Source organism: Arachis ipaensis, chromosome B10 (genome assembly GCF_000816755.2).
Source record: "Arachis ipaensis cultivar K30076 chromosome B10, Araip1.1, whole genome shotgun sequence".
Lineage (NCBI taxonomy): Eukaryota > Viridiplantae > Streptophyta > Magnoliopsida > Fabales > Fabaceae > Arachis > Arachis ipaensis.
The window spans coordinates 109,644,185-109,657,917 of NC_029794.2; the positions used below are offsets into that span (position 1 = coordinate 109,644,185).

At 39.0% G+C, this 13,733-nt stretch overlaps 1 protein-coding gene and 1 pseudogene across 1 annotated transcript; both read left to right on the forward strand.

Moving 5' to 3' along the window:
• Positions 1,435 to 2,354, forward strand: LOC110268457 (glutathione S-transferase T2-like). The gene is made up of 2 exons (XM_021114638.1): positions 1,435 to 2,037; positions 2,322 to 2,354. Exons 1-2 carry the CDS (start codon positions 1,435 to 1,437, stop codon positions 2,352 to 2,354), a joined length of 636 nt encoding a protein of 211 aa, XP_020970297.1.
• On the forward strand, positions 12,254 to 13,525 carry LOC107620934 (annotated as a pseudogene).

Consider the following 13,733-nt stretch of genomic DNA (forward strand, 5'->3'; position numbering starts at 1 on the left):
AAAAACTATAAAATAAAAAAAATTATAATCACAATAAAATATTTTTGAAGTTCGGCTATCATTAATTAGGAAAAGATGCTAAGCATACAAATAAAGGTAGCAACCAATCACTTTAATGATAACCAATATTCACATGCATGTTATACTAGAATTTAATTTTCATGAGAAAAAAAAACAATAGAAACTTGTTTAATATTGTCCTTATTACATATAGCTGGAAAAAGTAATAATATTCTTATTATAAATTAAAAATTCTGAAAATGATAATCAGGAAGGAAAATTGTTTCAATAAATTATTCAATAAAAAAATTCCTAAAAAAGCATTGTTGGAATAACTAACACAAAAGTTCTCCTTGACTCCTCGTCAATCTCTCAGAGCAACTCCAACGGTTCAAAAATTTTGAACCTCATTTACTATGTGTCAGTAAAAAGTGAGGATCTACCATTGAAACAAATAAAAATAGAGTTCCTTCACAAAGTTCGGAGCAACAGAAGCCCTGCTCAAAGGGACTCTATCTCTTATTTAATTTATTAATAATTATAATAATTAATTAATTAAATGATTAAATTTTTATTTAATTAATAATTTATATTATTATATTAAATTAGCCGTTGCAAAACTAGCCATTGTAAAATTAGCTGTTGGAAACTAGCCGTTACTATGTTACTATTATTATTAATAAATTAATATTTTGTTACTCTATATATACCACTTAGATACACTTCTATTCTCACACTCTCTACTACTCTTCCTCATCTTCTTCCAAGTTTACAAAATCAAAGTTCTACTACTATTATTTTTTGTTCGAAAAAATGGATCCAAACTAACTCAACTCTTTCTTCAATTACTTACAAAACTTTTCTCAAATTCCAAATACCCAACAATCTCAAACCTCAAACACTCAAGTTCCAAATCAAAACTTCACACTACCAAATACATTTCAAAATCCAAATCCCCAAAATCTTTCTAATTTCAATTTTCAAGCTCCTTATAATAATCAGTTTCCTATATTCCAACCGCAAAATCAAAATTTACAAACACCCCATTTTCCATTTTCATCCATATTTAACCCCTCTATCGGAAATGTTACTCCAACTTCCTTGCCGTTTCTAACTCAATTCAGTGCATCAAGACGTAACTCATCTGGTGTTGGTGGCTCTTCTAACCCATCCTCTCAGACTCCTATACAATCTAGTCCAAATTCGAAATATTCTAATTTTGCCAACCCTCGTGGATTAGATGCTATAGACCTCAATGATGATGATATTGAAGATCGGAGGCAAGATAGTATTCAACACTGGCATTGGGAAGAGGATGAGATGTTGATCAGTGCGTGGTTAAATGTTTCAACTGACCCTGTAGTTGGTACCGATCAAAAGGGAGAAACATTTTAGAGTCGAATTCATAGCTACTGTGTAGAATTTTGTTCCGACATGACAAGGGGGGTAGTTGCATGTAAGAAACGATGGTATAAGATCAACAAGGCTATTGCACAATTTGCTGGTTGCTACGATCAAGCTAGTCGAAACATAAGGAGTGGTTCAAACGCTGATGAAATAAAGGAGTTGGCTTATAAACTTTATTCCACAAATTATGGTCAAAAATTTACTTTTGAGAGGCATTGGAACATGCTTCGGTTGGAGCAAAAATGGAGAAGCCAACTACCTACACAGAGTGGCGGCTCAAAGAGAACCAAGGTTAGTGTAACTGGAGCATACTCATCCTCATCAAACCCAGAAACACTGTTGGCTGACGAACCCGTTGTGGACTCTCCCGTTCGCCCACAAGGATTGAAGAAGAGCAAGCGAAAAGGTAAGGGAAAAGCACAGATGTCTGAAGATTTTAGTGAAAGAAAATCATCGGTTGTCAAAAAATTATCTCTCATGGAAGATATTAAGAATGTTAGAGAAAAGGAACTAATGGATAGGGAAAAAGAAAGAGAAGAGGAGAAGGAACATAGAGCAAAGATTATGGCAATCAAAGAGAAGGAGTTACAAATTCAAGCGGCAATGGAAGAACAAGAATTACAAGCTCAAGTAGCAATGAAAGAAAAAGAATTACAAACTCAGAGGTATATTAAAGAAATGGAGATAAAAGCAAAAGAAAGGAAAATGGAAAGAATGGCCAAGGAAAGGGAAAGGGAGATGGATATGCAAATACTTAATGCTGACACGTCTACAATGAGTGAAAAACGACGAGCTCTTCATGAGATTGCATGTGAGAAAATAATCGCCAAGTGGTTTACTTAATGATTCCTTGTATTCGTAGAGTTATGTAGTATGTTCTTATTTTTATTGCGTATTACTGGTTTATGATGTAGTTTGTTTTATTTACTTCTGATGTAAGTTTTTAAATTAGTCAATATTGTAACATCCTAACTACCAAAGCTCCCTCTTCCAGCTGTGCGACTGTGATAGCTCGGACATTACGACGACACTTATATTATTTAATACTAAAATATGAGCCTGTTTAAAACTTTAAACCGCAATACCGTTCCCAAAAATACTTTCGTTCGATAACGTACATTCATAAATACCATACAACTTACAACAACTCACAAAGAGTACATCCATATATATACATAAATATATATAAATAACTTTACAAGCATTACCCAACACAATTCCTATCCCTCTTACAGATTATATCAAGATAAAGGCGAGGGTACAATAAACATAACTAAAACAATACAGAGCATCTCAACAACAATTAAATAAACTCTTCGTAACTTCTGCGCCCATATCCTGAAAGGGGAAAAATGTAGGGGGGGGTGAGAACATCATCCTCGAAAGGGTTCTCAGTAGAGGGTTTTTGGGAATTACTGTAATATGATACATGAAGATAAACCGTACCAGTGATTAATAACCGTCTTATGCCTCTTTTCAAAAACAACGGTTTACAATAAAAGTAAAGTCGGAAATCTTTTCTGAAAGAGGAACCGTTCAATTTTCAAAACATCAAAAATCCTTTCAAAGAGGTTTATCTAACCTGAACCAAAATAGCCTTTCATATTTTATTCCAAACCAGAAACAAAAAAAAAAAAAACCAAAATCAACCATTGGTTCATCTCATTCCAACCACAGCCCTAGGCCCAAACAATCCAACAATAACCAAACACCACAATCCAACAGAGTCCCAGTAGCAAACACAAATAGGAAGATGCAAACACAAACAAACAGTTATTTCAAGTAGAACAATTAGCAATTAATCACATAGGCAAACCGAGTACAATATGCACACCCAAACAATGTCACATAGATGCATATGGTGCATGCCTGTCCCTAGTGGCTGATGATATCATCTGTCGGTTATATAGCCAACCCGACACGTCCTGGTAGCTAACCATGGACAGAAACACCCATCGCGGAGCAAGTAGGTTTGAGCTACAACCCCCTTGCTACTGCCCGCTCAACCCAGAGCCAGTGGAATAACCACTACTGCGGCTACTACCCAAGCGGGTGTTTAAAAAATCAACCTGGAGCGAGTGGAATCACCACTACTACCGCTACTACCCAGGCGTCACAATCTCTGACCTGGAGCAAGTGGGACAAACCACAACCCTTGCTACTACCCAGGTATCTCAATCATATATTCATTCAGTCCCAGCCATGGATCAACATCCATCTCAGCCATCCGGCTTAAATTCATAATTCATAGTCAGCCATACGGCCCATAACTCATTCAATAATTGACTCAAATCAAATCAATCTTCAACGGATTAAACTTAGATTTCAAATCTTTAAAGAATCACTTCAAAACATTACATTTCACAAGCCGCACAACAATTCAGCCAAACCAACATCCATAGTCATTCGAGTCAATCAAATAATACACAAGGCAGATACGATCACCAATTACACAATATCTCGCACCAGTATCCATATGTAATAATTCCAATACACAAAACATAGTTTTTGGAAAAAGCCCCTACCTCAAAACGCAAATTCCATAACTCAAACGTGTCAAAGAGTCCTTTCCGCCTCGACCCGAAGTCAACAATCAAAATCCCGGCTACCAACACCTCAGCTCCAAACCGTTTTCTCAGCAACCACAACGACTCTAATCGTAATATATAATAACCGAGATTAACTCTCATAACAACAAATGCTACAACTCCTCAACGTATAATAGAGCAGTAACTAGAGGGCTTTCAGATCGAAACGCTTACCGAACCGAAGGAACGACTGAACCGAAACAGCGACGGTCTCCGAACCGGTTCGGCAGCAGCCTCAGAAGCCATCTTAGGCGACAACGGTGATCAGACTCCGGCGACTGAAATCAATATACAGTGATTGTAACGTTTTCGAAAACTCAGGAGAAACGAAACCCAATGCTTAAAACCTTACCGGCAGGATTCTCTGGTGACCGCAGAAACAGCCAGAGGCTTCGGCGGTGGTCCCAGAAGTCACGGAACCACTCCCGGCTACCAGGAACACAGAGGCGCAGCTCCCTTCTCCAGCGGCGACACCTGCAGCGGCCTGAACCCCTTTTTGCCAGCGGCGGTTTGGGCTTACCATCATCAGCAGCAACAAGCTCAGATGGTGGCAGCGGCATCCTGATCAGATTCCAAAACCCAGGAGCAGAGGCAGAAAGGCATCTCCTTTCTTTGATTTGCACGGCGATGCCCTTCTCTGTACCCAGCGGAGGAGGACCTCGACGGTAGAGAGGGAGGCAGTCACAGTGGCTCCTTGACGGCACCAGGGAGCACGATGCTGACAGCGGCGCTCGCGACGGGCTTCACGGCGAGGAGCGACCGCAGCAACTCAAGCCCCACGAAGACGGCAGCAGCAGTGGCAGTTCTCGGCGACCCATCATCTGCGGCGGCGCTGGGCAGAGACGGCGACGACGCAACTGGCGGTGACGAGCTTGGACGACGACGGTAGCACGGACAGCAGAGGCGGCGCGACGAGGCTGGACCCTTCCTCCCCCTGCGCGCGCGTTCTCTCCTCCATCCCGTGGCAATGGGTCGCGGCTTCCTTTCCTACAACGGCAACACGACGGCGCGGCGGCAGTGATGCCCGCCGGTGACGTCATTCCTTTTCTCCTCTCCTCTTCCCTGCTTTTCCCCTTCCCCTTCGTTTATTTTCTTTCTTTCTTTGATTCATTCTTTCAGGAACACAGAGGAAACTCAGCGTGTGTTGCCGCTACTGAGAGCAAGGAAAGGTTGGGGTGTGGCTAAAGGGAACCGGGTCATGGGTTAGGGTTTCATTTTCAAAAATTAGGGTTAAGGGCACTTTGGTAACTTTACTAAAATTAGGGAATAGAGTAATTGAAACCCAAATTAAATCCAACACTAGATGTATATAGAAAATACTATTTGTTCTTCAATTTTTACAAATATATACGATTTTCAAATACTTTGATTGTCATATGCATAAGGGTGCAAAGGTAGGAGTGTGATTGCAAAGCAAACATTACAAGGTAGGCTCGATGCAAAAGATAACATGGGTCAATCATGTGATAGTAGGGCAAAGCATCAAAGGCTATAAAACAGGATGGGGTCAAAATGAAGTGCTTAACATCCGCACACTAATCTTGTACCAACCTCAAAGTTTCAGCTTTCCAACTCCATCAAGCACTTTAAAATCCCCATACTCGGTCACAAGCCTGACAACCACAAACCCGTTCGCAAGGAACAAAACACCCACAGCTCATAACGTTGCACATCTACCGCTTCAACTTCCGTATACACATATCACGTCTTAAAGAACTAACGCATCGCGTTACTACATCTACAAGTCGCACGTGATATCAAAACAATTCTCGAGTCTACTCAGAGGGATACAAGATTCTAGAAAGGAGAGTCAAATGTCAAAGATAGTACTCAGATTTTGAGATAATGTATCCAATTCCAGATAAACAAGGGTGCTCAAGCAAGGAAGTTTGCTAGACACAATTCAATTGACAACTTCAAAGATAACCCTTAGATCAAAGAAGTTCAATAGGATCAATAAGAAGAAAACCAGCGCATCAGTTTGAAACAAACTCAAGCTGAGTCGAGGAAGCATGAGGTTTACAGAAGAGAATATTTCAAACCCAAGACAAAGCTCACAGAACTCAAGAGCATGGTTAAAAATACTTTCGAATACATTGTTCATGAAAGAGTCAAAAACTTGTGAAAAAACCACTTTGCAGTCTAGAAGAAAAGTTAAGCAACAAACATTCTTCAAGAGAGTAGCAAAAGCATAAATGTGGCTTCACTTCAATACAATTTCATGTTGAAATAGATCATGTAGAGTTTTAAAAACAAGATGCACACCGGCTTGGCCAAGAGCTAAAATATTTTCATCAAATATTTTAGAAAATTAGTTAAGCACACAATCTTAACCAAAAGTAATTCACAAAACTCGGGAGAGAAATCAAATGCTTGTTCAGAAACTCCCAAAGTCCATATTCAAACAAGCGTGTATAACATTTATAGTAAGTATGAAAGAGGAAGTTAAACTCTTTTTAGAAAAGAAACTCAGAAGTAAAAATTTGCTTACAATTTGGTAAAGGAAATAAGTGATGCGTTACAAACGAACCGATTTCCACTAAAAAAAGGAAGCTCTCCAAGGCCTCATTTAAAATAGCGCATGCCGATTTTTAAATTAACTTCATCAAAATTGAACAATGGTTTTCAATCTCAATCAAGCAACAGAAAGTAAATTCCGTTTAATATTGCTTCAAAGAGAATTCAAAACTTCCTTAAAAAGTTCAGAACAAGACTCCCAAAAGTGTTCTTGAAATCACCATCTCAGAAGGATATTCAAGGAGATTAGAATGTACTTAAAAGGAGTCAAGCCATACCAGAAAGGATCTTAAATCAAGATAGTTCAAACAAGATCCACTAGGCATGAGGCATCAAACAAGCTTTCAATTGATTCAAAAGAATACGAAAGTCATAGGAAAATACAACCCAATCATTAGTAATTTCCCAAGGATAAATCTTTGACTAAAAACTCTTGTAAAGACAATGAGAGAATAAATGATGCACTATTTTGAAACGAATCAAACTAACTCACATAAGAATGAGATTCACAAGGTTGGAAAAACCAAGATCAATAGTAATGCTCACAAGATGTAAGAGATCAGTTATAAACAAGGTCAAGCATGACATTCATGGAGATGGAAAGCTTAAGAGAGAATGAGTTCGCTCATAAGAAGAAAGCCATGAGTCCAACATTTTCAAAAGAACAACAATGGCATAAGCCATGTAGTATGCTAAATCAAACTCAAATCAAAATGAATTAAGTAAAGTTTATCAAACAAAACTCAACCGAGACAAAAGTGGTAAATCCTTTCTTTTCAAAATTTTGAAAAATATCTAAATACATAATCAAATGAAGATATGCACTGGAGCTATAGTAGAATTACTAGAAAGTCAATTTACTTTTAAAGTAAGTGTAGTTTCGTAAACCAGTAAAAGCACGGGCGATGTATGAGAAATAAATAGTTGTTAAACTGTGTAAGAAATCTTCAAAGTTTCACATATAGATAAGTATATATCTATTCAACAGCAATTTCCATAAAAATCTCAAAATCGGCTGTAATTGCTGTCAATTAAGAGAAAGACTGAATCAACAATTTCTCTAAGAATGTACTCGGAACAAGGACTTAAAGAGTACAGCGCATCAAGACAGTCCAAAAGTATATCAAAGAATACGTGAATCAAGAAGAACTCAAACAGAGAAAGATAGATTTAACAAGGACTGCAATCAAGCATGTGCAGTTAAGATCAAACAAGAATGCATATGAATAGAGGAATATAGTTGAAAAATCAAACTACTCCTCAAAAGGATCAGCAATCAAGAACTTCAAGTTAGGACATGAAAGAACAGGTCGACTCGAATGAAATTCAAGACACACAATTGAATAGCCTCGAGAAATAGTTTCTAGCGTTCTCAAAACCCGCGATTCGCTGTACTCAAAACTCGTCTATCATCTATGATAACCCATTAGCGCTTTCATATACAAAATTCACTAGTATTAAGCCGGCCAAACTTAATACCAAGAATTTTGCAATGCAAGACTAACAGCGTTAATCAATAGACCGTCATGTGCATGAAACTCTAATTCTCATCATTCGACAAGACCTAATACATGACAAACGCTCAGAGTATGCAATTGAAGCATAGTCGGTCCATTCTTCAGGCTCTATAGGAAGGACTGCTCTGATACCATAATGTAACATCCTAACTACCAAAGCTCCCGCTTCCGGCTGCGCGACTGTGATAGCTCGGACATTACGACGACACATATATTATTTAATACTAAAATATGAGCCTGTTTAAAACTTTAAACCGCAATACCGTTCCCAAAAATACTTTCGTTCGATAACGTACATCCATAAATACCATACAACTTACAACAACTCACAAAGAGTACATCCATATATATACATAAATATATATAAATAACTTTACAAGCATTACCCAACACAATTCCTATCCCTCTTACAGATTATATCAAGATAAAGGCGAGGGTACAATAAACATAACTAAAACAATACAGAGCATCTCAACAACAATTAAATAAACTCTTCGTAACTTCTGCGCCCATATCCTGAAAGGGGAAAAATGTAGGGGGGGTGAGAACATTATCCTCGAAAGGGTTCTCAGTAGAGGGTTTTTGGAAATTACTGTAATAGGATACATGAAGATAAACCGTACCAGTGATTAATAACCGTCTTATGCCTCTTTTCAAAAACAACGGTTTACAATAAAAGTAAAGTCGGAAATCTTTTCTGAAAGAGGAACCGTTCAATTTTCAAAACATCAAAAATCCTTTCAAAGAGGTTTATCTAAACTGAACCAAAATAGCCTTTCATATTTTATTCCAAACCAGAAACAAAAAAAAAAAACCAAAATCAACCATTGGTTCATCTCATTCCAACCACAGCCCTAGGCCCAAATAATCCAACAATAACCAATCACCACAATCCAACAGAGTCCCAGTAGCAAACACAAATAGGAAGATGCAAACACAAACAAACAGTTATTGCAAGTAGAACAATTAGCAATTAATCACATAGGCAAACCGAGTACAATATGCACACCCAAACAATGTCACATAGATGCATATGATGCATGCCTGTCCCTAGTGGCTGATGATATCATCTGTCGGTTATATAGCCAACCCGACACGTCCTGGTAGCTAACCATGGACAGAAACACCCATCGCGGAGCAAGTAGGTTTGAGCTACAACCCCCTTGCTACTGCCCGCTCAACCCAGAGCCAGTGGAATAACCACTACTGCGGCTACTACCCAGGCGGGTGTTTAAAATCTCAACCTGGAGCGAGTGGAATCACCACTACTACCGCTACTACCCAGGCATCACAATCTCTGACCTGGAGCAAGTGGGACGAACCACAACCCTTGCTACTACCCAGGTATCTCAAGCATATATTCATTCAGTCCCAGCCATGGATCGGAAGGTCAACCTATATCAATTCCTTAAAATTCATTGAAACTCTTAAAATCATGGATTCTCGGTTCAAGTAAATAAAACTGAATTTATTATGAAACCGACCATACAAAATCACAAGTTCCAACCCGGTCCAAAAATCAACTCATTTGAAAAGGAACCGGTTCATTTGAATCAAACCACTTTCAGGTTTCTTTTTGGAACCTATTTTTCAAACTCTTCCAAAATGCCTCAAACTTAATTACTCAATCAAAAGTCTAGATTCCTTTGAAATCACTAAAAGCTCCTTTTTATATTGAAATCAATATTAGAGCATCATTCTTTCCTTCAGTGATTCAAACAGTAAAATAGTTCATTTCTAAATAAGTCAAACTCAAGGCATATCTCAAGAAAACCATTTCAAAGTCAACTCAACCGTTTCTCATTCCTTTTCAACAGCTCAAAACCAGAAATCAATTCAAAGCAAGCTAAATCCAACAGTAGCCTCAGTGGCATATCTCAAGAAAACCATTTCAAAGTCAACTCAATATCAACCGATTTAACTCATTTCCAAAGCTTTAAAGAAACGGTTCAGTAACAAATCATTTGTCCAAGATCAAGTCAATTAAAGTAAACCAGGCTGAATTCAAAAGTGCATTCGACTTTTCACATCATCAAATAATTGACTCAAATCAAATCAATCTTCAACGGATTAAACTTAGATTTCAAATCTTTAAAGAATCACTTCAAAACATTACATTTCACATGCCGCACAACAATTCAGCCAAACCAACATCCATAGTCATTCGAGTCAATCAAATAATACACAAGGCAGATACAATCACCAATTACACGATATCTTGCACCAGTATCCATATGTAATAATTCCAATACATAAAACATAGTTTTTGGAAAGCGCCCCTACCCCAAAACGCAAATTCCATAACTCAAACGCGTCACAGAGTCCTTTCCGCCTCGACCCGAAGTCAACAATCAAAATCCCGGCTACCAACACCTCAGCTCCAAACCGTTTTCTCAGCAACCACAACGACTCTAATCGCAATATATAATAACCGAGATTAACTCTCATAACAACAAATGCTACAACTCCTCAACGTATAATAGAGCAGTAACTAGAGGGCTTTCAGATCGAAACGCTTACCGAATCGAAGGAACGGCTAAACCAAAACAGCGGCGGTCTCCGAACCGGTTCGGCAGCAGCCCCAGAAGCCATCTTAGGCGACAACGATGATCAGACTCCGGCGACTGAAATCAATATACAGTGATTGTAACGTTTCCGAAAACTCAGGAGAAACGAAACCCGATACTTAAAACCTTACTGGCAGGATTCTCCGGTGACGGCAGAAACAGCCAGAGGCTTCGGCGGTGGTCCCAGAAGTCACGGAACCACTCCCGGCTGCCAGGAACACAGAGGCGCAGCTCCCTTCTCCAGCGGCGACACCTGCAGCGGCCTGAACCCCTTTTTGCCAGCGGCGGTTTGGGCTTACCATCATCAGCAGCAGCGAGCTCAGATGGTGGCAGCGGCGTCCTGATCAGATTCCAAAACCCAGGAGCAAAGGCAGAAAGGCATCTCCTTTCTTTGATTTGCACGGTGATGCCCTTCTCTGTACCCAGTGGTGGAGGACCTCGGCGGCAGAGAGGGAGGCAGTCACAGTGGCTCCTCGACGGCACCAGGGAGCACGATGCTGACAGCGGCGCTCGCGACGGGCTTCACGGCGAGGAGCGACCGCAGCAACTCAAGCCCCACGAAGACGGCAGCAGCGGTGGCAGTTCTCGGCGACCCATCATCTGCGGCGGTGCTGGGCAGAGACGGCGACGACGCAACTGGCGGTGACGAGCTTGGACGACGACGGTAGCACGGACAGCAGAGGCGGCGTGACGAGGCTGGACCCTTCCTCCCCCTGCGCGCGCGTTCTCTCCTCCATCCCGTGGCAATGGATCGCGGCTTCCTTTCCTACAACGGCAACACAACGGCGCGGCGGTAGTGATGCCCGCCGGTGACGTCATTCCTTTTCTCCTCTCCTCTTCCCTGCTTTTCCCCTTCCCCTTCGTTTATTTTCTTTCTTTGTTTGATTCATTCTTTTAGGAACACAGAGGAAACTCAGCGTGTGTTGCCGCTGCTGAGAGCAAGGAAAGGTTGGGGGTGTGGCTAAATGGAACCGGGTCATGGGTTAGGGTTTCATTTTCAAAAATTAGGGTTAAGGGCACTTTGGTAACTTTACTAAAATTAGGGAATAGAGTAATTGAAACCCAAATTAAATCCAACACTAGATGTATATAGAAAATACTATTTGTTCATCAATTTTTACAAATTACTTTCAATAAAATGCCCAAATCAAATAATTAAATAATATACTTAATTTCTTCATTTTTCCAAAATAGCAATAGTAACATTTAAAATATTACTTATCTAATCCAAATCATATAAAATCCTTATTATTTCATAACTATCAACTTTATAATTCAAATATAGAAAATAATCCAATAATTATAGAATTGGATAATAATTATAACTCATCTCAAATTCAATAAATCAAAACTTGCCTTAATTATCTTTAATAAAATAATTTCTGAAATTAAGGCTATAAATAACCATATGATTTGAGACTTGATCATAATAAGACTTTTCAAAAGTTCTAGGTCTTACAAATATTATTGTGTCCTAATTGTTCATGAAAATGACCGTTGCAAAACTAGCCGTTAACTAGCCGTTAAGGTACTTATTGCAGACACACTTATAAATATCAACTATCAATGACTCTACAACTCCACTTCAACTCTTGTTTCTCACCTCGAAAGAGAATTAAAAATTACATTTCTAAATATGGCTAGAAATTTTGATGATATGTTTAATGAGGCTTTGTATGGCAAAAGAAGACGGCAAGATAACACAGTCATAGATAATTGGATCGATGAGTGTTTACTCCAAGATTCAGAAGAAGAAGATATCAATAGAAGCTCTAACCCAATTACTCGTAGATGGATCAACAGAGATCGAGAAGCAGGACATGATCGCCTTTTTCAAGATTACTTTGCAGATGAACCGGTGTATAATGCTGACATTTTCTGACGGAGATTTTGAATGAGAAGACATGTGTTCATTCGGATAATAGATGCTCTCTCAAACGTCTATCCGTATTTCCAACAGAGGGTTGATGCATCTGGAAGAAGAGGCTTGTCGCCACTCCAGAAATGTACCGCTGCGATACGGATGTTAGCATATGGCATAGGAGCTGGTGCTGTTGATGATTATGTGCGCATAGGCGAGAGCACTACAATTGAATGCTTGGAAAAATTTGTTGAAGGTGTCATTTCGGTGTTCGAGGATGAATACTTGCAAAAACCCAAACCAAATGACGTACAACGCCTGCTACAAATGGCGGAGGGTCGTGGCTTCCCTGGGATGTTGGGTAGCATTGACTGCATGCATTAGCAATGGAAAAATTGTCCAAAGGCGTGGAAAGATATGTACATGAGTGGTTATCGTGGGGTTGCAACCATAGTACTTGAGGTTGTAGCATCTTCAGACCTTTGGATATGGCATGTGTTCTTTGGAGTTTCTGGTTCAAATAACGATATCAACGTGTTAGACGGTTCTCCAGTGTTCGATGATATTCTAAACGATCATGCTCCGGAGGTAAATTATACTATTAATGGTAATAATTATACTATGGGATACTATTTAGCAGATGGTATTTATCCTGAGTGGGCCACATTTGTCAAATCAATCTCAAAGCCACAAGGGGAGAAACGCAAGTTATTTGCACAATACCAAGAAGGGCAAAGAAAAGATGTGGAGCGAGCATTCGGAGTGTTGCAAGCACGCTTTGCAATTATACGTGGTCCAGCTCGTTTTTGGGAAAAGAAGAAGCTTGCCAACATAATGAGAGCTTGTATTATATTGCATAATATGATTGTTGAGGATGAAAGAGACACTTATGCAGGAAAATTTGCTCAAGGCTTAGAGTATGATGATGTCGAAAATGGCTTATCACAACCTCAGCTGGGAGAAGAAGATTTCGCACCATACCATCAATTTCTCCAAAGAAATGCCCAACTTCGAAATAGGCAGCAGCATAGACAATTGAAAGAGGACTTGATGGAACACATATGGTAATTTCACAATGCTTGTCGTCAACTATAAAGCTTAATTGTGTTTTTCTTTGCATTAAGTAATTTTACAAATTAGTGTAACCCCGAATTATATATTATGTATTATTATTATTATATATGAATTTATTTAATATTAATATCTTTTAATATTGAACTATTTTTAAATTTAATAAATTTAAATTATATTATTAAAAAAATTAATTACATTAATT